Raw genomic sequence first — 26,715 nt, 5'->3', positions numbered from 1 at the left:
TCTGGATTCAGATATATCTACGGTGAGAAAATCTCTTTAATCGGAATATTTTACATTAAGTCCTTTAAAAAGATGCTTGTCAAGAGAGAAAGGCTGCTGCTCTCGGGATGTAGTCTCAAGCCCCGCACCCCATCCCCTGTCTCATCCCTCGCCACCCCTCCCCCCACCCCATGAGTTCATACTATTAAGATTTTAGTTTTCCTGCGTACTCTTTCAGCGATGTAAATTCTAAAATCTCTTTAAGGGTCCCATACACTTACAGGCCACCATTTGTTCTTACATCCTATCGTCATTTGGGTCTGGGTCTACACGGGTGGAACCGAAGAAAGGAGGAAGAATGGCACTTACGGTTTGCCAGAGGCCATCTCACCAGCTGTGTGAAAACAGCCGGGGCTGGGAATAGCATGCTGATGACTTCTGGACGCGATTCAGGATGAGCGAGGCTCCACAGTGGGACCTTTCTTGCTGCCTGTTGCTGCTGCTTTGTGGTCATTCAGGAAGTCAAAACTCAATATGAAAGGCTCTCGAGAAATCCTCTTAATGAGCCATAAAACCCAGCGGTCTGCAGAGGAGGCTGTTTCTGATGCAGCCGTTATGTTCCTATGTGAATACTGATACCAATTAGACTACAGACATATACCAAGCGGGAGACGCACGCGACCGCAGAGGCAGCTGAATGGTGGCACCTGCCGAGGCCCTTGCTCAAGACGCCGGTGTTTTCTCCATGAGAAGCAGAGTCCAGGTTTCCGTGCTTCCTGATTCTTCTTGAGTGCCCTCTCTGTGACCTCTTCAGAGGCTTTAATTGTAAAAGATCAATTTAAATTTGCAGGAATACTGGTTATTTCACGGGCTATTTTGTTTCCTTTGAAAGATATATCTTTACCTATGTCTATATTCTCTCTCTCTCTCTCTCTCTCTCTCTCTCTCTCTCTCTCTCTCTCTTTCTCTCTCTCTCTCTCTGTTATGTAGATGGAGAGATGACTCAATGGTTAAGAGCATTTATTGATCTTGCCAAGGACCCAGCTTTGGTTCTCAGCACCTACATAGCAGCTCACAGCTGTCTGTAGCTCTAGTGCCAGGGAGTCTGGTGCCCCTCTGGCCTCCTTGGGCACTTGCACACATGGTGCACATAAAGTCCCAGAGGCACACACATTCATACAAATTAAAAAGTAAAAAATTTAAATAAATTTATATAATAGAAAATATTCAGATGCCATATCTGTACAGTTTTTATTTTAAATCACTTTGAAATAAAAACACTCTGAGTGAAACATCTAAAACCATGAGCAAAGAGTGCATGTGGGAGGGTCTTTGAGGCGATGACGGCATCACTAAAGGACGGAATACTTGGGTGATTGCTATCACAGTGTGCTGGCCATGCAAATTGGGTGATTCTAGCCATAAGTCAACAGTGCAACCTGCTTAAGAAAGCAGGAGGCCAGCCGGTGTGTCAGCCTTGTGTCACCTACTCTGAACACGCAGCGTAATGACAGATTAAGCACTGGCTCTGTGTAGACACTGTCAGGTGTGCTGTCTGCTTTAATCTGTGATCTGGGTAATAGTTGCACTGAACATTTTACCCTCTGTAGACTCGGGCTGTTTGCTTAGTTGCTGGAGTATCACTGTGTTGGCTGACGTTGATGTAGGGGCTGCTGAAAGCCTTGCTGCCCATCCTCAAGTCATTGTTTATCTAGCGCTGGCATGGGCTTAGTCTGGAATGCCTGCTGTGTTTCTGTCAGATTACTTTCTAATTGCTGGACTTTGAGTTATGGAGAAATTTTAGGCCAGGTAAAAATGCATCCTTAGATTTGCGAGTGAGTCTCACACTCACCAAGCTAGGCTGCTTTGCTTCCCCTTACGTACTTTATAGAAGTCTCCAGGTGAGACCAGAGTGCCCTTCGCTCCCATATAGCCTACCGGGAAATGTCAGCATGTGTTAGTAATAACTATGGGACCGTGTCAGTTGAAAGCCGTACAAAATCTTCCAGAAGGAGAGGAAACCAAGAGTCTCCTGTGAGGCGCAAATGTACCTTTTTAGCACCTTGAATTTGCAAGGGTAAAATTTAAATTAAGAAATTGTACTTGGGAATGGGACGCAGGTAAAAAATTAAAACAAAACAAAACAAAAACAAAACAAAACAAAACAAAAAAAACCCCTTTGTTATGAGAGTCTAGTAACCTGAGTTATAGAGCTGGATCACATGTGCAATCCCAGAATTCCTACAGTGAGATGGGAGGTGGGGATGTAAGAACACCCCTGACACTGGCAGGTGAGTGAGCCTGAAGTATCCCAGAAATCCACAGAACAAGAAGACAGGCACTCCCTCAAAACAAAGGGAAGGATGAGGCTGGATCAAAAGGATTCTCTGACTCAACAGAGTCACCATGGATGTGAACATACATACATACATACACACACACTCTTTACACTCTATAGACACACACACACGAGTTATATTTGATTCAAAAAATAATTTTCTTTTAGCTCTAATTCTAACAAAAAATGTAGATGAAGCTGGCTGGTTAGCAAACTTCAGATAACCTACTTCTGCCCTGCTAGCACGGTGATTACAGGTATACATTACCATACCTGGCTTGTTCACATGAATTCTGGGGTCTAAGCCCAGGTCCTCATGCTTATAAGATGGCTTTGTTGCAGGAGCCATGTTCCCAGACATCTGTTAGCTTTTAGGCTCAAAGGAAGCATGTAGACGGTGTTCAAATACACGTCTTTAAACAATGCCTCTCAGCCAAGGTGTGTGTAGGAAACTCCCAGTGATGTTGATTAAGGTCTGACTCTGACTTAGTACGTAAGGAATTTGCTAGAAGTTACTGGTGATGCTATTGCTGCTACCATGTAGACCACACTTGGAGTAGCAAGATTACCAAACATGAGAAATGAGCATGCCACATCCTACGTTGGTAGAAATACAGAGCTTTACAACTGTTAATACAGAGAGCAGAGTCTGTGTTAGGACATGTTTTTAATCAAATGGCTACATCGCTCTGACCCATGTCGGGGAAGAAAGTTGAGCCTTTTGAAGAATACTGCCGACATCCAGTCTGCTTCGATTCCCTAAATTAATGTCATTTCTGTACAGTACAGGTACAATGATGTGATTTTCACAAAGCACAGAAGCACATATGACACTAGAAGCTATGTTAGCATCAGGAAAGATCCCATAAATTGACTATTCATTGATTTTTGTGGTTTTTAGGTGAGTGTAAGAGTCTGTTAGCAGTCTCCATGCTAAAGTGTCCATGTTCGTAAACTTTCTATCTCACAAAAGGAAGGGTGGACCCAGTCTCCATGGCCTCTGACTGCTGTGGCTGCGGATCCCCCAGGAGGCTTGTGGTTAGATAGAACATACGCGTGTTTAGGTAACAGCACATGAAAGCCAGATGTCACCTCCGGAAAGTCTCGGCTTTCAGTGAAGGCCTCTTAGAATAATAATATTTGGCTTTGACCTAATCTGGAGGAAGTAGAAAGGCTTATCCTGACTGCCTGGTAAAATACAACAACCTTGCAGGACTCAGCTTGGAGGCACTTTCCCATGTAGAAAGTTCCCCGTAGCTTACACAGTAGTTAAGGACTATACTTGAAATAAGGTGAGGTTTTCCCTTTGTCTTCGGATATTTTTCTCAGTGTTAATGTCAGAAAATGTTTTTTTTTTAAATTTCTGCTGTTAAATATTTATTTTAGATCCTTCAATACGTGTTCAGTAAGTTTGTTTCAAATGAAGCCTATTTTCCAAGCTAGAAGCCTTTTGTCCAGACATAATGTAAACTGCCTTCAGTGGACCAGACTCTCGTAGGAAAAGAGCTTCCAAGAGCTGATAGCAAGGATGCTCTCAGAATCTCGTCACTTTTAGTTGGCAGTTTTGTCTGGCATAATCAAAGATACACGCACACTCAAGATTCTTATTCTAAGCATGGTCAAAGAGAGAGAGGCCAGGAGACAGGACATCACAAATATTTGCATACACTAAAACTCAGACCAAAATTAAAAATTGGTAATGGCCCGTCATCAGTGCTCAGTACTCTCCTCCATAGCAAGGAGGGGCGATGTGGAGGGGAAGCTGTGGTTCTGTGGGCAGGCGACCGTCCTCCATGGTTTATTTGTGTTGTAGAGTGTTAAGTAAACAAACAGGCTGTAGGAAAGCACAGAGGCTGGTTCATTTGAAGGAAGTGCTGAGAAGGGTAAAGTGAGCAGAGAGTAGCATGTGTGCAGACTAAACAGTGCAGGGAGCAGAGGGAATCTCACCACAGAGTACAGGGAGGTTGGCGGTCGGTCGTTAGGGTTAATGCAGGAAATGGAGGGGGATGGGGGGAGAGAGAGATGCCCGAAGGCTTATGACTGTAAAAAGATGTACGTCTTATACCCTGTGTTCATTCAGAAACTTACATGTTTAATGTTTCATTCATTCATTGTTTATATCAATAGAATATATATTATACAACACATATGTTTATTTAAAGGTTGAAATTTGTGTGTTTTGTGTGTGTGTGTGTGTGTGTGTGTGTGTGTGTGTGTGTGTGTGTGTGTATACGTGCATGTATATATGTGGAGGCCAGAAAGGGGCCATTGAGTGTCTTCCTCTGTCAACCTATTCTTTGGAGGCAGAGTCTCTCCCTAAACTCAGGGATCATATTGTCTAGGCTAGGCTGGAAGCCAGCAAGCCACAACCATCTTCTTGCCTTCGCTCCCTCAGAGCTGTGATGGCAGGCATGTGCAGAACACCAGGCTTGCTACGTGGGTGCTGAGATCCAAACTGTACATGTCATGGTTGCACTGTAGCGGCTCTTTGCTGCGGAGTCATCTCTCCAGCCCCATATAATATATAACTTAGAGTATGATTACAATATATAAAGGTAAGACAGAGATAGTGGATGTATTTGATTTGAGTTATAATAGTTATAAACAATAACAAGATATTCGATACAAAAACAAGCTCAAATTTTAAAACAATTCCACAAAGAACTCTATAAATCATGCTGTTTGTGTGGACTACATGTGATTTTTTTGTTGTTGTTGTTGTTAAAGAGATGCAAGGCATAGTTTAAGATTTGCGAGTATCTGACTGCTTTTCAAATGGAATTTGACAGTAAGTACTTTAAAATACCCAGAAGCTATCTCACATTAAAATTGGAGTTCTAAAGTTTCATAGACACCTTCCAGAGGCATACATTTCCTTAATGTAATCAGTGGATCCTTGTAGCATATTAACACGTCTGAACAGGGGTATTAGTTATTTTCAGAAAAGGTTCAATCAGATGAGTGAGTAAAGAATGAGGGCCTTAGGAAGACCAAGCCATGCATACCCAAACACAGAGATCACTTCTTTTTTTGTGTGTGGTAATTTTATGAAAAAAAAAAACGTTAATTTTATAACTATATAAAAAGTTAAAAAGTTAGCTTTAAAACATGGCAGTTTTCAAATCGATAGGTCAACTGAAAACACATTTAACTCTGAGTGCTGGTGTGTGTATGTGTGTGTGTGTGTGTGTGTGTGTGTGTGTGTGTGTGTGTATGCCCATGAACACAAATGAATATGGAAGTCAGGGGGAGTGTTTGGGTGTTTTTCATCTACTCTTATTGTCTTCTACCTTAATTTTTGAGGCAGGGTATATCAGTGCACCCAGAGCTCTTCATTAGCTAGACTGGCTTATTGGCATATCTGTGGGGGATTGTCTTAATTATGTTAATTGTAGTGAGGAGCCCCAGTGGACTGTGGGTTGGCCACACCTGGACAGGGGTTGGTTGTCATTGTGTAAATGTGGGAAAGGCAAGCCAAGTACACACAAACCAGCAAGTGAGCAGCAGCATGCAGCCGTCTCTCTCAGCTCTTCCACAATTGTAATGTCGCAGTGTGACAACCCCCACCTGGATTTCCCCACAATGGCAGACTGAAGCCTGGAACTGGTAGGACAAATGAACTCCTTTCTCCCCGAGTTGCATTTTGCAGTAGTATTTTATGACAGCCACAGAAATGAACAGCCTATTTCAAAAGAGTAAGGTTGGTGGTTCCTGAGAGATGACACCCAAAGCTGGCCTCTCTGTTTTATACACACATGCACACACTCAAGCATCCCCACACCCAAGAGCACGTGCACACATACTGATGTGTTCTGCCATCCAACTGTCACTGTCGGGATGATTTAGTGTAAAATAGGTGACAGGGACTTGTACCATGGAAGGAACATGGTCAGCGTGGTAACAAAGCCTCAGGCCCATCTAATTTGTTATCAGTTACAGAAGTAGCTACTGGCTCACCATTTAATAAGATCATTTATATAAATTAAGTCATATAATTCATAGTTGTGTCCAGATTGTTCTTGCCTTCTGGTGACTTGTCCCCGATGCGGCTCTGGTCTGCTGTCATATCATGGTATGCTTGCTACTATTTAAATAACTCAATAGATCTGCCCTACATGGTTTTATGCCAACTGGACATATGCTAGAGTGTTCTAGAAAGAAAGATCTCTATTGAGAGTAAACCTCCACCAGATTGCATAGAGACAAGTCTGTGGGGGTGATCCTCTTGACTAATGATTGGTTTGGAGAGCCCATTGTGGGTGGTGCCACACTGGGCAGGTGCTCCTGGGTGGTATAAGAGAGCAGGTTGAGCAAGCCAGTAAGCAGCATCCCTCCATGGCCTATGCATCAGCTCCTGACTCCAGGTTCCTGCCTTGAGTTCTTTCCATAATTTCCCTTCATTCTGGACTATAAACTGAAATGAACTCTTTGTTTCATGCTTTGGGTCATGGTGTTTATCATAGCAATAGTAAACAAACGCCAACAATATCTACCCATCCCATTTTTATCAACTTTGGTATGATTCGCAGTCTTCTGATTAAAAACATCTGTATTTTTACTAGAAGTCGTTAATACAAGAAAAATATATTTAGCTTCTAGTTTTTAAATGTTCTAGATATAACGTGTTTCAGGTTTATGTTCTCACCCCCTTCTTCCTTTCTTTCATAAGATCTGAGTTTTCTCAAGTTGACCTGGAGTTTACTATATAGTTAAGGGTGGCCTTCAATTCCCAGTCCCTCATCTTCAGCTTTGCCAATGCAGAGACAGCAAGAAGAAGCCTGCACACCTAGTTTCCTTTCCATAGGATGACCCTCTTCCTGTTCATTGGGTTGACTTCGTTTGTGACCCCCTATCCTATGGTGTGTTCTGTGTAATGGCCAGACAATACAATCAAGGAAAGCAGTTCATGGATTCAAGTAGCTATCAAAGCTAGTGCACAGGCAAGTGTGTTAACCTGCCCTCGGGGACTTAGCAGTTGCTTAGGTCACAACCTGCCTGCTGCCACTGTTGCCAGGTGTGTGTGGCAGTACAAGAGCCCCTGGCAATTCCAGATCTCTGTCTCTGCTCTCGAGTTTCTCTCTGTTCCTGTGTTTCCTCTTTCTATTCCCTGAGCACCCCTCTCTGCCCTGCCCATGCCACCTCCTCACCACCTCTCTGTCTCTGTCTCTGTCTGTCTCTGTCTCTGTCTGTCTCTCTCTCTTCCCCTTCCCCAGTCCTCTCTCCCAATAAACACCTTTCACACCAAGGCTTAGTTTCTTGGGAGTCCGTTTTGGCCCCACCCACCAAGGATACACTCTCTCTGCAATATATTTCAGGCAAGCAACTCTGCTGAGAGAAAGATGCTGTGTGACCTATATCTGGATGAGACAGTCAACCTGACGCTCGTCAGGGAGTTAGGAGGGAGGGAGGAAAGTTTGTGGCAGATACGCTTGCAGCAGAATTTAGGATCCTGAGAAACTTGAAGGAGTCAGATTTGGTTAGACACAGAAAAGGTAGTACAAACAGAGACCAACCAGAAAGAGAAATCTTAGCATCTCCCCTGACTGAAACAGTACAGAAAGGGAAAACATCCTAAGGACCAGAGGCCTGAGATATTCTTGGAGTCTTCACTGAGGTGATGTTCCAACCCAGACGAGCAATGTATTAGGCACCATAATGAAGAGCTTATCATACTGTGAATAGTGCCTGTGATAGACAACGAAAAGCACAGATGAGAGAGAGAGAGAGAGAGAGAGAGAGAGAGAGAGAGAGAGAGCAGGATAATTAATCAAGAACAATGCATTTGTCAGTCAGCAATTAGCTTACATAAATCCCTCCCTTTTCTTATTAACAGTAGCTATAAACAGCTGGTCTTCCTGGTTCAGGAGGGACATTACCACATCCTCAGATATTGCCTGGGTTCCTATGGGCTGCAGAAACTGTATACACCATAAATATACATGAGCCATGGGGTTTCCCCTTAAGCATTATGGGATAGGATCTGTGCTTGACTACAAAGGTTCACAGTCACATGTGTTTCTAGAAAGTAAGAAACCAGAGATTTGGGTTGTGAGAGCAAGGATATTATATCAATAGCATCCCACAGGGCCTTGTGGTGGAAGTTAGAGCCATGCTACAGTCTATTAAATAACTAAGGGTTGATCCCTGAAAGAGTCTTCAGAGAAAACCTTCTGTTCTTTCTGCAGTTAGGGGGAAAGGCGGGGTTTGCCTTGCCTGTTTCCTTTGCCCAGGACCCTCTCAAGTTACATAAACTAAGTAAGTGTCTAGGGAGTGTTTTGTCATGCAGGATACCCATGGAATGTAAGGAACGCACCAGGGTGGTGTGCATAGCACCTGCAGTCACAGTGGAAGGATTAAAGCAAAGAAAATTCCAGAAGAGATGCTGGCACTGAGCTGACATTACTTTAACTGAGAGATAGAGAGAGGGAGAGGGAGAGGGAGAGGGAGAGGGAGAGGGAGAGGGAGAGGGAGAGGGAGAGGGAGAGGGAGAGGGAGAGGGAGAGGGAGAGGGAGAGGGAGAGGGAGAGGGAGAGGGGGGAGAGGGAGAGGGAGAGGGAGAGAATGTGTGTCTGTGTGCAGCTGTATGTCACTGATTGCTTAGTGCTGGAGTTTCAGGTAATCTTGAACTATCCAAAGTGGGTGCTAGAAAACCAAACTGAAGTTCTCTGCAAGAGCAGCAAGCACTCTACTGAGCCACCTCTCTAGTCTCCTATACCCTTTCCCTTATCTGTACTCCACAGAATTAAATTATACCACCACCGTGAAGCTTTCTCTCCCCAACAGCGTCTATTCTCTGAGAGAATGGCCATGAAAGCCTGTGTTCATCCAGAGTGCTTTCCAGGCCCTCTCTCAGTAAGCCTTTCCACTCTCCCACTGAGGAAATTGCATATTCTTGACTTAAAAGTTCAAATGCCATGTGTATAATACAGAAATCTATGAAGGTGGTCATTTCGCAGAGATGATTGAGCCACATCATTGGGCTTTGTTATTCGGAGTTAGTTGAATATACACAGAACCTGTGCTTTTCCCTTCCGTGGAGGATTGCAAAGCAGCTTTATTGAATATGCTTCTCAAAATTTAATACCAAAAAAAAAAAAAACAAAACAAACAAACAAACAAAAAAAAAAACAGATGTATCGGGGAAACAAAAACTCATGTTCTCTTCTACTTGGATGTGTGTGTGTGTGTGTGTGTGTGTGTGTGTGTGTGTGTTTATGTATATGGGCACAGGCACATGTGCCACAACATTCATGCATGTAAATTAATCACAGAGTTGTGGTTTAAATGTTGTGAAGCTCAGAAAGATGCACCCACCATTAGGGGATCCTGCTCTTACAGATGAATCTTCTTGGAAATATGTTGGTTTTTGCCCTGGACATTCATTTCAACTGTGCAACCTGTATCTACTAAGCAGTATAGATCAGCCACCGAATGGCTGATGAATTTCTCTTTGTTATATTTCTTCTCCTCCTCCTCCCTTCCTCTTTCTCCTCCTCCTTCTCTTTTCCTCGTCTTCCTCATCTTCTTCATTTTTTGGCTTGTCTTTATGGATTTAACATAACATGAGCCTGTGAAACATTTTACAATAGAGACTTTGAGACCCTTTCTCCAGGGCTGGAGAGATGCTTCAATGTTCCATTACTGTGGTAGATGACCCACGTTCTCTTTCTATAACACGTGTCAGGTGGCTCACGGCCATTTGTACCTCCAGCTTGAGGGGACCAGACAGCTCCTTCTGGCTCCTGTGGACATCTTCACTCACGGGCAAAACCCCAGACACAGTCACAGACAAATACACAAAGTTCACAGTCAAAACTAAATCTTAAAATAAACCAATAAAACCCCTCTTACTGAGTGTGGTCCTTGTGTGGGGCTATGCCCCACTCTCTCCTTGGATGAAGAGAATAAGTGTGCTGAGTGTCGGGTATGAGGAAGCAGTATGTTCGTTCTTGTTGGTAAGTTAGACATTTGGCTGCTTTGCAAAACAGGATATCAATCTTTGTCTGTACATAGCTGACTCTCCTTGCCTTCTCACCCCATTGTCAGGAATGAGGGCATTGCTACACTGTATTTTTTTATTCAATGAACATGTGCTGTTTTCTGTAACAAAAACATGTGGACTCACTCCACCACTGAAGAAGTCACCAGTGTCTGGATAAGAAATGATCCAACAGAATGAATAAACTAATGATAATATATTGTACTTTATTATTAAAAAAACCAACTTATCGTCCAGTGTCATCTTGACCAGAGATGTCTCCAGTGTCCCAACCAGATTTGGACAGAAGATAGAAAGGCAGAAGGATTTCAGTTGAATTACAAGGAGGAGCAAAGAATTATGGTAGCAGCCATCTTAGGGGGAAAGTTGGCAGACTCATGCTAGGCAAGGGAGCTACTATTCTGTTTAGAGAACAAAGCACTTTTGAGGACATGTCATACATGTTAGCAACACTAGTAATTACGGTCCATTTGGGTGACTGTAGGCAAATGAATGGCTTTTAAACAGTTATGCAGGCTGGGGAGTTGAAATAAAGACACTGGTGGATTCCATGGCTGGTGGGGTCTTTCTGTATGATCCATAGAACCTTCTTTTGCTTGAATCCTCAAAGTGCTGATTGGCAAGGCTCTCTGTCCTTTTAAGAGAACACTAATATTGACAGATGTGTCACCCACCATTCCTACCTCTTAAGTACCTCGATAGGTGACCACATTTCTAAGTACCTAGTTTTGAGAGGAAAAAAAAAATTAATTTAGTCTCTAACAAAAGGTTGCATTCTAGAACAACGTTCCCCAAGTCACAGAAATCATCCCATGTGCTGGGTGCCACTTAACGTGGGTGAGGTTTTATATTAAACACTGCTTAGCTTACAGATGAGTCCATTTGTGCAACTCAAGAGCTGATATCTTTCTTAAACTGCCGTATCAGCTATCTATCTGTGAGACTACAGTAACCTTGTGTGTTCAATCCATGTTGCATGTACAGTGTGCTGAAACTGACTGCATGGTAACTCTAAAATTCCCTGAAGAATTCCTTTCTTTAGAAGTGAATTTTAATAATTGGGTGTATGTTTTGCTGTATGAATACTGGGGAGTTTGGGTCCTTTAAGGACTAAATGGTTCTTTAGCCTTTTGATTGGCCAGAGGGCAGACTTTTATCTGGGCGTGTTCATTGTATGTAGTGATCAAGGAAATCAAGGGAAGAGATGCAGTTAAATGGACCTGAATGTAAATATGAGCAACACCACTTAAAAGTGGAATGAACTTGGTTGGACAAGCAACTAATGTTCCAGATTTCAGATTTTTTTTTTTCATCTTTAAAAATCTCAGCCCTGTGAGTGAGGGCTGAGATTGCTGCTCATGGGTAGAGCACTTGCCAAGCAAACACTTTGTTCTGGCTTCCTCCCCAGCCTCTTACAAATGGGGTGTGGAGCACCACACCTGTAATCCTAGCCCTTGGGAGGTGGAGGCCAAAGGATCAGAAACTAAAGCTCATCCTTGGTTACATAGCAAGTTTAAGGGCAGCGTGGGCTACAGGAGACCCCTTTTCAAAACACAACAGTGGTCAGATCAACTTACTCTGTATGTGTGAGAACTTGAAATAAAATATCTAAGGCAACCTGTCACAGGGAAGGTGCAAAGTGAGTGGAGGGGGGCATCAGGGGAGAGCCGGGGTGGGGTGGGGTAGTGGAAATGCCTATCAGTAGGTATTTCTGCTCTGAAATAGTTTCCTGACGTGGGACTAGGTGTATGGTTCAGTGGACAAAGTGCACAAATATGAAGTGAATTTACAGCTCCAAAACCCACATTAAAGTTGGTTGTGATTGCAAGCATCTTTTATCCCTTTGCTCCCATAGAGAGTTATTGGGGATGAGAGATCAGAGGACAGAGGTAAGGAATGGTTTTGTGAATCTTGTAAATTTCAGGACCTTCCTGGGCCTTGTAAGTTTTGTTTACTTCCAGAGTCTTGCAGACCCTCTCTCTAGGAGAGGATGTTTCAGTTTTGAGAAAATAGTTATAAGTCACTTGGCAGTTAGGAAAAATAAACATTTCAGATCAAAATATATTTGACATGCAGGGAGGCAGGGCATAGACTTCACAGACTCGTTCAGCAACTGAGGCAGAGACATAGAGGAGACCAGAGGGAAGGCAAGGTGACAGTTGAGGTGAGGGTCTGCTGCCGATGTTTTGTCATGGGCTCTGAAGCCAGACTTGTGTTGATTGAATTCTGATTTTGCAATTTTACTTGCATTGCTCTCATGGATGGGACTGCCGGTCCCACCCACTGACTCCTCCTTCTCCTCCTCTGTAAAGAGAAGATATTTATCTAACTTCTAGACCACCATGGGTTCATGAGAATAAACGTAGATGGCAAATAATGGGACAGATTAAGAGAGATTCGAATACAGAGACCCATGAGTTCCTGAGAGGCATTTAAAATCTCCAAAATCTAAAAGAACACAGTTGGAATTGATACTACAGAAGTGGACTCTGACAGACCAGCCTCGGTGCCTTTCACACTCAGCTGTGCATGAATAATGGGGAAGCTGTCAGGCAGTGGGGACCAAGGAATGACAGGGTCAACAGGTGGTCAGCCAGCCACCATGACTTTCATGGCCGGTGTCCAGGAAAGGGGCCTGTGGAGAAGAGGGGAGGTGTGGGTTAGGGAACTAGAGCAGTGCTGGCGGGTGAAGGTTGTGAGGCAAAGGCCTCTGGGAATGCGACATGGGGAGTGGCTGAGCCTGGAGGACAGATAGAGAAGACGTTAGGTGCAGCCAGGAGGAGGTGCCACTAGTGAAGAGTGAGTCCTCATTGGCTCTGAGTCTTACAAAGATGTACCGTTCTTTGGGAGTGCATGGTTGGTGAGGAACCTGCACCGGCAATGAGTTGGGAGATGCCAGTGGCATAGAATGTCAAGCATAAATATCTGAGATGCTTTCATGCTGAACGCTAACTGCATAAGTATTGAGGCATGACTTAGAGAGGGAGTGAGAACCATGTCGACCGGCTACACATCATGCTGAGAGTTTTAACACATACTATTCATTTTATCTTAATTGCCACTGTGCAAAGTCGAGTTCAGTAGTCATAGTGTGTAGATCAAGAAACAGGACTGAGGGGGTCTAGAAATTTATCTCAGATCAGATGGGGCCGAGAGGCAAATCTGTATTGTTTGATTCTAATAGTCTATTGGCTTTCCATATCCACTGATCAAAAGTGAAAGAGTGTTGAGCATAGTAAAGAGTCATGTGCTTGGATGAGGGAAAAACAACAACAACAACAACAACAACAACAACAAATAAGCAACCCAAAGACAAATATCACATGGCTGTGATCCCCAGTGCTGCTTACAGGGAGAGTTGTTTCTCACTGCCACCAGCTAAGACGATAGATCCTCCTGGTGTAATTATTGGCTTTAATTGTCAACTTGACACAATCTAGACTCACCTGGGAAGACAGTTTCAGTGAGAGAATGCCTTTTTTAGGTTAGCCTATAGGCATGTCTCTGCGGGATTATCTTAATTAAATACATTGATGTGAGAAGACCCAGCCCACTGTGGGTGGCACCATTCCCTAATCAAAGAGCCCTCAACTTTATGAGTGGCGAAAGCAAGCTGAGCATGAGCAAGCAAGGAACTGTGCAGGCATGTATTCATCACTCTCTGCTCTCGATTATGATTTGATGTGACCGCCTATCTGCAGGTCCTGCTTTGACTTCCCTGCGATGATCGACTATAACCTAAACTTGAAAACAGAAATAAACCCCTTTCTCCTTCAAATTCTGTTTTGTTTTGTTTTGTTTTGTTTTTGGTCAGGGTAGGTTATCACAGTCACAGATATGAAACTCAGACACCTCTTGTACAACCCAATTTTATAACCTAAGCCACCATTTTGGAGTTATTACGTAGAAGAACTAGCAATCTCGTGATGTCATTCCATTTTTAAAAATTGAAAATATCAGATGAAATAGGAATAGGGCCTGAGGGAGATTTCCTCAAAGTACATTATCTTCCATGAAAATGGGTTTAATGTAACCTTCATTAAAAAAGAAAAAGCGGACAGATGGCTCAGTGCTTAAGCATAATTAGTGCTCTTGCAGCCACCTTTATGCCAGGGGATCCAGCCTGCCCTCTTCTGGCCTCTATAGGTAGTGCACACACTTTAAAATAAATATTTAAAGTAACAACAAAATTAAATGAAAAATAAACAGAAAACGTCCACTTTGGGGTGACAATGGCTGTTTCAGGTTCACGCCTGTTTCTGATTATAGGACTGGTGGGAACACTGCATAGTTAATAATTAATAATTTTCACCAGCTTTCTCTCTGCACAGCATCCTGACTCAGCCAATCTTTTAACCGTCCACTCTCATTGTAGGTGAAGGAAGAGTGTGACCTAGACGGCGCCTGCGTTTCCTTCTCTTTCTTCTTAAAATCAGTTACGAAGGAATGCCAGAGCAGCTGAACCTGTGTTGTAAGCTGTCATTGCATTAGCTGAATGATTAATAACTGAGCGTGAGAACTGAAAAAGGAGAGAGGGTCATTTTGCTCAGATGGTAAAGAGCTTGCTTGCAAGGACGAGGACCTGAACTTAAACCCCTGAAAGCACATAGAAACAGCGGGGCCTTGCACACACTTATATTCCCAGGCTGGGGAACAGAGGTGGAGACGAGCATCCCGGGGTTCACTGGCCACCAGACAAGTGAGAGAGCCTGTCACATACAAAAACATGGATGGTACATGAGGAATGACTGCAAGCTGACCTTTGACCTTGCGCAGAGGTACTCATGAATACACATGTGTGCCCGCACAAACACACACACACACCACCACACGAAAGGTCACTGTCTTTCAACACGTTCTATTCTTGAGACAAAAGAAGAGGTTTTCTGTTTGAAACATGGGACAGCGAAAACTTTCTAAATGAGCTGTGGATGGTGACTTATTTGCCCCTCAGGGCTTTGATCTTCCTCAGACAGAATGCTTGCTCCTTGCTCTCTAGCACATAACCATCTGCTCCACCACAGGGGCCTGGTGTTGATGTAGTGCCGGCCAGAAGCTCGCTCAGCTAGAATGTCTCTCTAGAAGACCGCTAGTTTGGGGATCCTGTACCCCTTCATCAGATTTCATCTGCATTTCCTTTGATCATTTGATCTCTCTCTCCTGTAGAGTCAATGTAGACCCCTTCTTGAAGCCCAGACATAGTGCATAGTGGGACTCAGACCACTGTCAGTACAATGTGCTGTCAGTGAGCATGATATCAGGGTCTTGGTCCTCAGCAGCTCATTGTCGTGTGTGCTGTGGACACCCTTGCTACCTGTAGGTGTCTACCTCATCCTGAGTCCTGAGGGCTGGAACTGGGAAGTGTTCTGGAGTTGGTTCATTTCTGGAGCGGTGGTCCTCAAGAGGACAATGACAGCAGAAGGCCCCCAGGGACCTTATAAGAGATATAAACTCTACAGTTTTATGCTATATCTACTGAAAGGGGACTTCCCTCATGGGCCAGTCTGCCCATCGGTGCTAGCTAGTCCTCTGTGGCATTTAGGCAGGCATTGAAGTTTGAGGGCTAGTTTGTTGATGTTAGAGTGGGTCAAATCTGAAGTACAGAATTATAGTAATGTAATGGTACATGCCTACTATTAGCGTGGTGGAAATAACACTTTGTTTGACCGTAGCATACTTGTTCAGAAGAGAAGTGTTTTTTGCATTTGTTTCTCTTATGTCTAAGATATATAAAATCATCTCTGAACTAGTGAGAGGGACTGGTGGGTAAAGGTGCTTGCTGTTAAGCCGAAGACTTCAGTTTGATCTTTTGGTCCCTCAGGGTGGAAGGAGAAAGCTGATCCCCTCACGTTGTCCTCTGACCTCTGCATGCAAACCATGAAGCACACTATGCACACACATACACACTTATGCACACGTGCACTCATGTGTACACCTTAAGTAAATATATTTATATAATATTTTATACATATTATATTTATTATATAATTATATATAGTATATTTGTGGAGTATTTTATTTAAAATAATTTATATAAATGAAATTATATGTAAATATATTATAATATATATAATAAATTTAAAAATTAATAGCATTTTTTTTTTGTTTTTTCAAGACAGGGTTTCTCTGTATAGCCCTGGCTGTCCTGGAACCCATTCTGTAGACCCGGTTGGCCTTGAACTCAGAAATTCGCCTGCCTCTGCCTTCCAAGTGCTAGGATTAAAGGCATGTGCCACCACGCCAGGCTATTACTTCTAGATGTTCTCTTATGTGTTTTTATAGGGAGTATTTAAAAGAGGAATTCTGTCCACCAAGTTCCCTCCAGTCCCTTCCCTTACCCCAAAGCCAGCAGCCCCAGGGGAAGAGGTATTTATTATATGAGTGTGTTGCTGTTGCCATAGTGAAATACTACACTAGATGGCTGAACAAAAACGTATTTGTTCTCAGTTCTGTGTGCTGAAACCAAGCTGTGCGCATGCCTGTCTCTACCATGGGATCTCTGTAGTTTGTAGATAGCTGTATGGTTCCATGCATCTTCTCACGTCATTCCTCTGTGCCTGCCTCGATCATACTGTACATGTCTGCTCACATGGCTTCTTTTCTATCTTAGCAGTCTCTAAGAAAGGCTCTGTCTCCCACTACTATGCCTTTCTGAGAGTCTGGGGATGAAGATGCCAGTAGATTCATTTGGAAGGACTATACTTACTCTCACCCATCACAATTACATATGCCCTTGGCCATCATGTGTGGCTCAAAGTCGTTAATTGTTCAAAATATGAATTTTAACAACTTTAACACTTTGTTATTTATTTTATGTATATGTATATCTGCATAAATTTATTTACACCACGGGTATGTAAGGCTTCAAGGAAGCAGTAAGAATCTCCTGCAAGTGAAGTATATAGGCCAGTATGAGACAACGTGTGGCTTCTGGAACAAATACAGGCCCTCTGTAAGAACAGCAAATTCTCTAAGCCACTTAGCCAAGTCTCCATCTCACCAAATATAAATTTTTGTGGATGTGTGTATGAAGTGTGGCTGGGGTAGTTTATCATGGGCTGATCCCTATTGCAATCCAAGCAGGTCACTCCACCTACAAACACATTCCATTAGTGCCCCTAAATGCCAAAAAGGAAATGAATGAGCCACCCAAGAAGTAGGGGGAAAATCACATTTGCTAAATGGATAGTGTTTCATCCATTAAATGAATGTGATACCTTCTCTGCGTCTGGTATCCATACAGAAGGCATGTGAAAAATGACTTAGCTGAGAGTTAATTGATGGCAGAGACTCTATCTTTAGTCTCCGCCTGTGGTTTTTTTTTTTTTTTTTTTTTTTTTGGAATTAATATACACAGTGGGTGATGTGGTGAAGGATTCAAAAATAAATTCTCTGTAGAAATATCCTACCAATTTGATGTCTTAATAATGTATGAAGAGCAAACCCATCATAGCGGTTATTTTCCTTTCAACTTTGGCAAATAAAAGAAGCTTTGAGTTTAAATTAGGCTTGTGTATGAAACAATGAACTATGTCAACAAATACAGTTTGATGTTGATGCACCGTAAGACAAAGGAGAAATGCCAGAGAGTACGGGCTCTTCCTTTTACAAATTAAATGTAAAATGTGTATTGAGAAGCTAGTGTGAAAGGAGTTTAAGAAGATAATCACCAACATAGGAATTTTATTTTGAATTATGGATATGTGTGTCTCTGTGTGGTTTTGTGCACATGAGAGCAGGCGCCCCAAGAGGCTAGAGGTGTAGGCTCTCTGGGGAGCTAGAGTTACAGGACAGTTTGAGTTACCCAACATGGCAGCTGAAAAGGAAGGTAAGATTCTCTGCAAGAGCAGTATATATTCTTCACTACTGCTTGTTGTCTTAGTTACGGTTTTAATGCTGTGAACAGACACCACGACCAAGGCAAAATTTCATTAGTTTTAATTGGGGCTGGCTTACAAGTTCAGAGATTCAGTCCGTTATCCTCAAGGTGGGGTATGGCAACATCCAGGCAGGCATGGTGCAGGAGGAGCTGAAAGTTCTACATCTGGTTCTGAAGGAAAACAGGAGAAGACTCGCTTCCAGGAAGCTAGGACAAGGGTCTTAAAGCCCACCCCCATAGTGACACACCTACTTCAACAAGGCCACACCTACTCCAATAAGGTCAGACCTCCTAATACTGCTATTCTCTAGACCAAGCATATGCAAACTATTCCAGCCATCTCTCCATCCTTGCTAGTTACCATTTTATTTTTATTTCTTTTTAATATTTTTATTAGGTATTTTCCTCATTTACATTTCCAATGCTATCCCAAAAGCCCCCCATACCCCGCCCCACTCCCCTATCCTTTTAAAGAGCATTCTGAACATAAGGAAGGTGTTTGAACCCTGGTTGAACTGGGGACTCTGTGACCACATTGGATAGTTGGTGGACATGTACACACAATGTGGAGTGGTGCATGCTGGTTTCAAAGAGTGTCCTGCCAGGGCTGTTAAGGGCCCGTCCATGCAGGCTGTGGAAAGCCCACACGGAAAGGCTTACAATAGAAGTTCTCTTACTCAATTTATTTATTTCCACCAAGCATTTCAGCCCCTGCAGGAGTCGGCTGTGGAGAGTATTTTATCTCGTCTTGCTGTAGGAAATGAAGGGATGGCAAAGGGAATTGGATTTATCTGGCACTCCAGGCCCCAGAAAGCTCATGGGACCCCCTTGGCTGTCCATTTTCAGGCATTATTTAGTGACACGGTCACATTTTCTAAGGCCAGGTTTTGTCTTCCACTCATGGGTGACAGAGCTGAAGAAAATCTTTACAAAGACTTAAATCTTGATCTAAACCTTAAAAAGAGGAGGCACGGTTATATATGGTCACAGCTAGCCTTGAGCTTAAAGCATATAAAAATATATAGGTTTTTTTTTTTAATCTAACTACGTGTGTGTGTGTGTGTGTGTGTGTGTGTGTGTGTGTGTGTGTGTGTGTAAGTGGTTTGGGCCTTTAAATAGCATAGAAACCAAGGGATTAGCCTACAGGTAGAGTGCTTGCCCCAGGCACAAGACAACCTTCTACTCTGTCCTTGATGTAGGCAAAAAAGGAGAAATTAAAACTAGCCTCGAATTGATTACATATAACAGTTGTTGACTCTGTGGATCGTGGAGAATCCCATACCTGTTAAGCAGAAAGCACCTGTTTGTCACCATGAGCAATCAGGTGTGAACTGTGACCAGCAACCGTTAAATACCATCTCTGTTGTTTCAAAGCAAACTTTGTGACGTAATTGTTAATGTAATACCTTATCTCTGAACCCAGGAATGAAGTTCCTGCAACTCTGGTAAGTGTGTGTGTGTGTGTGTGTGTGTGTGTGTGTGTGTGTGTGTGCACACGCACGTGCGCACGTGTGCATGTGTATGAACGTGCCTGTGAGTGTGACTTGGGAAGCACTCATGTTCTGTGCTTTCTGGCTTCTGCTGCACTGGAAAGCTGAGCCTGGGGTGTATAACCAGTAGTATGGATGAGGGTAGTTTAGAACAAATGTGGTTTGCATCTTTTCTAGACACAGCAAGAATATCAGAGAGACAGAGAGAAACAGAGTCACAGAGAGACAGACAAAGAAAGAAACAAAGACATACACAGAGAGAGAGAGAGAGACAGAGAGAGACAGAGACAGAGACAGACAAAGAGATGGATTTACAGTTATATCATCATTTTTGGAAAATAAAGTTACTCTTCATTTTATTTACTTAACAAAATAATTCATGCTTTAATTTTTATCCTGCTTTTTGCAGGACTGCATCCACTATTTTTTTCTTACTATAAAGCAGTACCATAGTTTTTTACATGTAGCCCTGACTGAGTGAGGCAGGCATCTAGGTTGTTTCAGCACAGTAGGACAGCATAGTCTCGGAGCACTGTTGTTGGCTGGGATTCAGTGCGAGATGCGCTCATTTCTAATCGTGTCTTCACTAAGTTTCAACTTTGAAGGTACTTATGGAAAAAGAATACTGCAGGACTAGCTTTAGAAACCAATGAAATGGGGCTAGAGGGACAGCTCAGTGGCTAAGAGCACTTCTGACAGAGGACCCCATTCAGTGGCTCACAGCCACCCATTCCAGGGTATCTGATGCCCTCTTCTGACCACCACCTGGAGCGTGCACACATGTGGAGAAGAAGCATATATGCAGGCAAAACATTCATAAAATAAAAATAAAGATGCAAAATAAAAATAAAGAGAGACAGAGAATCAGATGTTTTATTTTGTTTTGTTTTGTTTTGTTTTGTTTTTAAAAAAACTTTAAATACAGTTCAGAAGTTTTATCTTAGGGATTCTATACCTGTTGTGCATTAGTTTTACGTTTTGAACTCTGTGTCTGTCTGTCTCCTTGTCCTCCTCCTCCTCCTCCTCCTCCTTTACTCCTTTCCTTCCTCCATTTCTCTCTCCCTCCTTCCTTTAATCTCTTGAATACTGTGTTAGTGTCACTTTTCAACAGAATAAAGACATTTTTGCCTCTCCATGTTTCCTTCTTTCTCTCCTCTTTTCTCTCATTACAAACATTTTACCGTTAAATAACTTTGTTTATTCATGTTACATCCTGATTGCAGCCCTCCTTCCAGTCCCCCTCACATAGCCTCTCTTCCATCCCCCTCCCCTTTACCTCTGAGAAGCTGGAAGTCCCTGCTGGGGAGAGTCAACCCACCCTGGCACCTTTAGTCACTGTTGAACTAGGTATATATCCTTTCTCACTGAGACCAGGCAAGACAACTTATCTAGGAGATCAGGATCCACAGGCAGGCAACAGAGTCAAAGTAAGTCTCCACTCCAGTTGTTGGGGTATCTGCACGAAGACTAAGCTGCACATGTATTACATATGTGAAGGGGAGGGGGGCTAGATCCAGCCCTTGCATGTCCTTCTATTGGTGGTTTAGTCTCTGGGAGACCTTAAAGGTCCATGTTAGTTGAGCCTGTTGGTCTTCCTGTGGAATTCCTATCCCCTCTGGGTTCTTCAGTCCTTCCTCCAGCTCTTCCACAAGGCTTCCTGAGCTCTGTCCAATGTTTGGCTGTGGGCCTCTGCATCTGTTTCAATCAGCTGCTGGGTGGAGTCTCTCAGAGGACAGTTATGCTAAGTCTTGTCTGTGAACCCCGGCTGACAGATACAAGCATACCTTGAGGTTCCAAGGTAGTTGAAGGAGGAAGGCAGGCCAGCAGTGTGTCCATATGGGTCTTCTGAGGACAGCTTGGCACACAGCCCCCCCCCCCCACCAACACACACACAATTGTCAGAGGTTGCTACAGCACTCACTTATGTCCATCTCACACAAGGTACCGAGGATCCAGGCCAGCAGTGACAAATATAGCTGTCAACAGTGTCTTCACATGTTGTATCTTTGTGGCAAGGCTTTGACCGACAAAGAGGCACCAAGGTCTCACAGTATGTTCCTGTAGATCCACTACCTGTGCAGTCACAGTGGTAGTTTGTTTCTTCCATCCACACGTAGATCTCCATGGAGACATGGCTGATTGGCACATTCATCAAGTTGAGTTCACGGTGCTCTCCAAGGAATCCTGGAGCACAGTCACAGAAATAAGCCCCAAGAGCATCCTGTCACGTGGTACCACACAGACACGGCTGGGATCCACAATCATCAATTTCCAACTCACAGTTCACACCAGGACACTCTTGAAGATAGTCACACCAACTTTTTGTTTTCTTTTAGGCTCCCATTTTTCTGAGCCACCATACCTAGTGAGCATCCATCTGGTTACCTGATATGACCTGTGGAACTTTCTCCTCTAAGGATAGTACTGAAGTATGATAGTATATTTTACTGGCTAGTTTCTGTGGGGGTCTCTGCAAACATCATGGCCGGCAGAGTAATAATCCAAACGAGGCAAGAAGGAAATCTGGTTCAACAGGCTCAATAGCTGGTGTTGGTTCAAACTTCTGAAGTCTGATATGGGCAGTTTATTTTAGGCATACTTAAGTATGGTCCAATTTATAAACTTCCTGGTGTAACACAGTGAGGTATAATTATACACAACATTTCTCAGAGTTCATGGGACTTCTTCCATGAAGATGAGTCCTAAAGATGTATGTGACCCTAAGGGCTCAGGGGAGGATCTGGTGTAGTCTGGGTCATACAGAGAGTGTAGAGGCCATCTCAGCTATGTGCCATCTCCAGTCATGGTTGTAGGAGTTTGGGGAGCAATGAGGGAGAGGGGGTGTTTGGCCATACAGTTTAATGGCCACGTAGATTATATTAAGTATCTTTGATCCTGCTTGTGAGAGCTTGGTCTGACCAGACCCAATAAACAACATGAAGATTACCTAGTTATGAGCCACCGCCAGGGAGGATGAGTTGTAGACCTCGCTCTTCCTTTGAAGGAGACAACTCCGCTTCTTCAACACTCCTCATTCCCCTACTGCTCTATGTGAACATAAGGACCTTTGTGTTCCCCAAATTTTCCCCAGACAGAAAACTTGAGGATGAACTAGAATGTGAATAGGAAATGCGTGTGAATTGATGACCGCAATCCTAGTGCTAGGGAAACAGAGGCAAGAATATGTTTAGTTCTGGGCCAGCCTGGAAATATAGTGGAGGGAAAAGAATATGATTACAATATACTATATGAAAAAATTGTTTTGAAGAAAGTAAAAAGAAAATGAAGGCAATGGTAGAATGGTATCCCAGCATGCCCAGGATAGCCTTGGATTACTGACATAGCTAAGGATGTCTCAGGATAGCCTTTGATTTCTTACAGAGCCAAGGATGTCTCAGGATGGCCTCAGATTTCTTACATAGCTAAGGATATCTTGAACTTGTGATTCCCCCGCCAACACTTGGCATGACAGACATGCACCACCACTTCTAGTTTATGCAGCTCTGGGGATTAAACCCAGGACTTTGTGCCTGTCAGCCAAAGACTATGCAGAGCCTCACACTCAACCCTACTGGACACATCTGTCTCCTAGTGGAAGATTTTGAGAACTGAAATTTTCAGGGACTGGTCGTCTGAGGGAGGTGATCAGAGAGAGCGGTATGAGGAAAAGCCAGATGTAGAGGCAGCTACTCTGCCTCTCATGCTGCCCCCAGCACTGCAGGCAAACCCATCAGCCTTCATAACAACCCTGCAAGGGGGACAGTGTTCCTCTCAGCAATCATCCTCTGCTCATGGGAATCCCATTTGTTATTTATTCATTAAGTTTATTCATTTTCTTATTCTGTGTATACAAATGTTTGGCCTACTTGCATTTCTGTGCACCACATGTGCTCCTGGTGCTGGTTGAGGTCAGAGAGGATGTAGGATCATTAGGGATATAATGATAATAATAATAATAATAATTTTATATTAATAATAATAATAATTATTATTATTATTATTTTGCAACTGAGTCTCATGTATTCCAGGCTGACTTTGAATCCCTTATGTGGCCAAGGATCGCCTTGAACTCTTGATCCTCCTGCCCCCATTTCTTGCCTGCTGTGATTGCAGAAGCATGACAATATATCTGGTTAATAGGTTGCTGGGGACTGAATCCTGAGCATGGTCCATGCCAGCCAGGCACTCTCTCGACTGAGCTAACTCCCCAACCTGAAACTTCTCAGTTTTACAGAAGGAGATGTGGTGGCTGTGAGGAGCTGGACTAAAATGTTCAAGACAACAGCAGAGGTCTGAGTGAGAATTGGTCACAGGCCCCAGCCTAGCAGCATGCCTTACTGTGGAGGTACACAGCTGGCTCTGCATGTTGCTTCCCTCTATGAATACCTGTGCCACCCTGATGGACATGTGCCTGTAGGCCCAGCCCAGTGCTCACCTACAGAAGCAGAGTTCCAGGGTATCAAGAATAGCTGGTACAATAGTAGCCTGGTGTGAGAGTGGAGCTCACCCTCCCAGGTGCACCTGTGCTAAGTAGTGTGTGCCCCAATGTTCATGAAGGTCATGTGAGTGTCTTCCCTGGGTCGCAATAACACAGAGCTTTGTGTTCTCTCTCTCTCTCTCTCTCTCTCTCTCTCTCTCTCTCTCTCTCTCTCTCTCTCTCTCTCAGGTATGGAAAAATCGTATCCACAAAGGCAATTCTTGACAAGAATACGAATCAGTGCAAAGGTAGGTGTGAATTTCTCCCCACCCTTCAGTCGATGGTGCCTCCAGCAGCACGGGACCATGGTGTGCAGGGCATGGCAAACCCGTGGGACGTTGTCCGTGATTGGATGGGTTGCATTCCTGGTAACGTTGCTCATTAATTTTTTTTCATTAACAAACAAGATGAAAATCACAAATCGGGACAAGTATCAAATTGCTTCAACAGAAAACTAAATTACCTTCTAACAACTTCGGGTTGGTCTAATTCGAATGCTATTATCAATGATATAAATTGATTTCCTATATAAAGATGAGGTGCACTGGGGGAAATGGTCTCAGGCAAATCATGCTTTAATTTCTCTGTTCTTCAGAGCTCTTGCAAAATTTGTTGACAGGAACGAATTTAATGATGGGTCAATTGGATCTATGCTTTGGCTATAAATATCTCACAAGATTTCAGGGTATTATTAAGTTAGGCGTTTTCTCTCCCTGCTGGAAATATTCCAGAATCATTTGACAATGTCTGTGACTTGCGTTTCTTCATGTCTTGAATCTCACACAATGTTTAAAGGTTACATTAAATTATTTGCATAATCTATACGGTCACTGCTACATGACTTGGTTCTGACTGGGAAATTAGAATGCTTCTTGTCACATATATTATTTCTTGCCCTTAATCCAGTATGCATTGTAATACTGAAATCAAGCACTATGGGCAAGCCAAAAAGAGCATGTGCCAGTGTTAGCAAAGGACATTCATGTCCTCCTAAATGTACCCTGACCTTCTGGGTAATGGTAGTCAGATTCATTTCAGTAGCTTTTCAAAGAAAAGAGTTGCTGGTCTTTGACCAGCTCAGACTAAACAGGAACAAGACAGAGAACGTCAGCTTGTAAGTTCTGTCTCTAAATACTTCAACTTACGGTTGAAAACAAGCACACCCCAAGATAAGCAAGCGTAGATGCTTGCCCGCAGTTCCAGCACCTGGAAGGCAGAGGTGGGGGGTTTCAACCATGCTCGCTAGCTAGGCTAGCTGAATCTATGAGGTCTGGGTTCATATAGAGCCTCCCTCAGCAAAGGTGGGGAAACCAAGAGAGGTGCCCAGGGCACACATCTCTGGCTTTCACATGCACACAGAGATGCAAACCCCGACATCCTCAGGGGGACCGTTAGAATACCAGCTTCACTGTCAGCGTGGCGAGTAGATCCCAGAAGGAGCTGCAGAACATTGCGGAGGACAATGTTTCTTTCCTAGGCATGAAAATGATAAAAGTCAGAAAGCAAGGGATGGCCAGGGAATCTAGATGCTCAGGGAGACTTTACAATTTACATTGTAAATAATTACAGTTATTATGTAAAGTTATTTACAGTTATCCAGGAAATATTGCTGTGATCAATGAAAAGAGGCACAGAGCTTTGGAGATTTTAAAAATTGTATCTGTTGGATCTTAGTGATTGTGAGCACTTGTGAGAACCTGAATTCAGTTTCCAAAACCAACATGGTATCTCACAACTATAACTCCAGTCCCAAAGTATCTCATGCCCTCTTCTGGCTTCCATGAGATTGGATACAATTGGTGTGTGTGCACATGCACACACACACACACACACACACACACACACACACACACACACACACACACATGTACGCAAAATACTTAAACACATAAAATAGAAATAAGAATGTTAAATAAAAGAAAAATAAAATTGTATCCTGTATACAACATGGGCCTCTTAGTAGTAGTTGTTTGTGGCAATCATGCTTTGATTTCTGTGTATTTCAGAAAAGATGTTTTAGGAAAAAAATGAGCGGAGCTGAATTACTGACTAAGAAGTAGAGAGTGTTTGCCTATCTATCTGTCTGTCTATCTATCTATCTATCTATCTATCTATCTATCTATCTATCTATCTAACTATCTATCATCTATCTGTCTGTCTGTCTATCATATATCTATCCATCCACCCATATGTTATCAACCTATAGTTCTAGGGGAGGAAATGAGGAAGGTGTCACCCTGCTTCCTAACACCCTAGTAGGATGGGGGTGACTGTGAGAGATTTCAGAAGTTTTTACCAGCAGATACAAATAGGATAAATAATCGTATTTGAGAAAAACTGCTGATAACTGCTTATGGTGGCCATGGAAAATGCTGAAGAAGAAGGGACTACATATGTGCTGGTCAAGGTGCAAGGGCTTGATAAGCCAGTCACTGTGGAAGGATATTAGAGTCCTCCAAAAGGGAAACAGGGAAAGACCAGAAAAAGAACCTCATTTGGAAAGTCATGTGGAGAAATAATGAGATTAATACCAGAGACCCAGGGTGGAGAAGG

The 26,715-nt window shown here is 43.2% G+C and overlaps 1 protein-coding gene and 1 pseudogene across 10 annotated transcripts in view; one reads left to right on the top strand and one right to left on the bottom strand.

Moving 5' to 3' along the window:
* The window catches only part of Rbms3 (RNA binding motif, single stranded interacting protein), a 1,057,168-nt gene that overhangs the window by 548,767 nt on the left and 481,686 nt on the right, over positions 1-26,715 (top strand). For all 10 annotated transcript variants that reach the window (NM_001172121.1, NM_178660.4, NM_001172126.1 and 7 more), the window contains one exon: positions 24,352-24,410. In NM_001172121.1, coding sequence (NP_001165592.1) covers positions 24,352-24,410 — 59 coding nt within the window. The remainder of the gene's footprint in view (positions 1-24,351; positions 24,411-26,715) is intronic.
* Gm18489 (predicted gene, 18489) lies at positions 21,439-21,999 on the bottom strand (annotated as a pseudogene).

The sequence above is a fragment of the Mus musculus genome, chromosome 9 (assembly GCF_000001635.26).
Source record: "Mus musculus strain C57BL/6J chromosome 9, GRCm38.p6 C57BL/6J".
NCBI lineage: Eukaryota > Metazoa > Chordata > Mammalia > Rodentia > Muridae > Mus > Mus musculus.
Note: the sequence above shows the minus strand (reverse complement) of the source record. Positions and strands in the feature narration are given on the sequence as shown.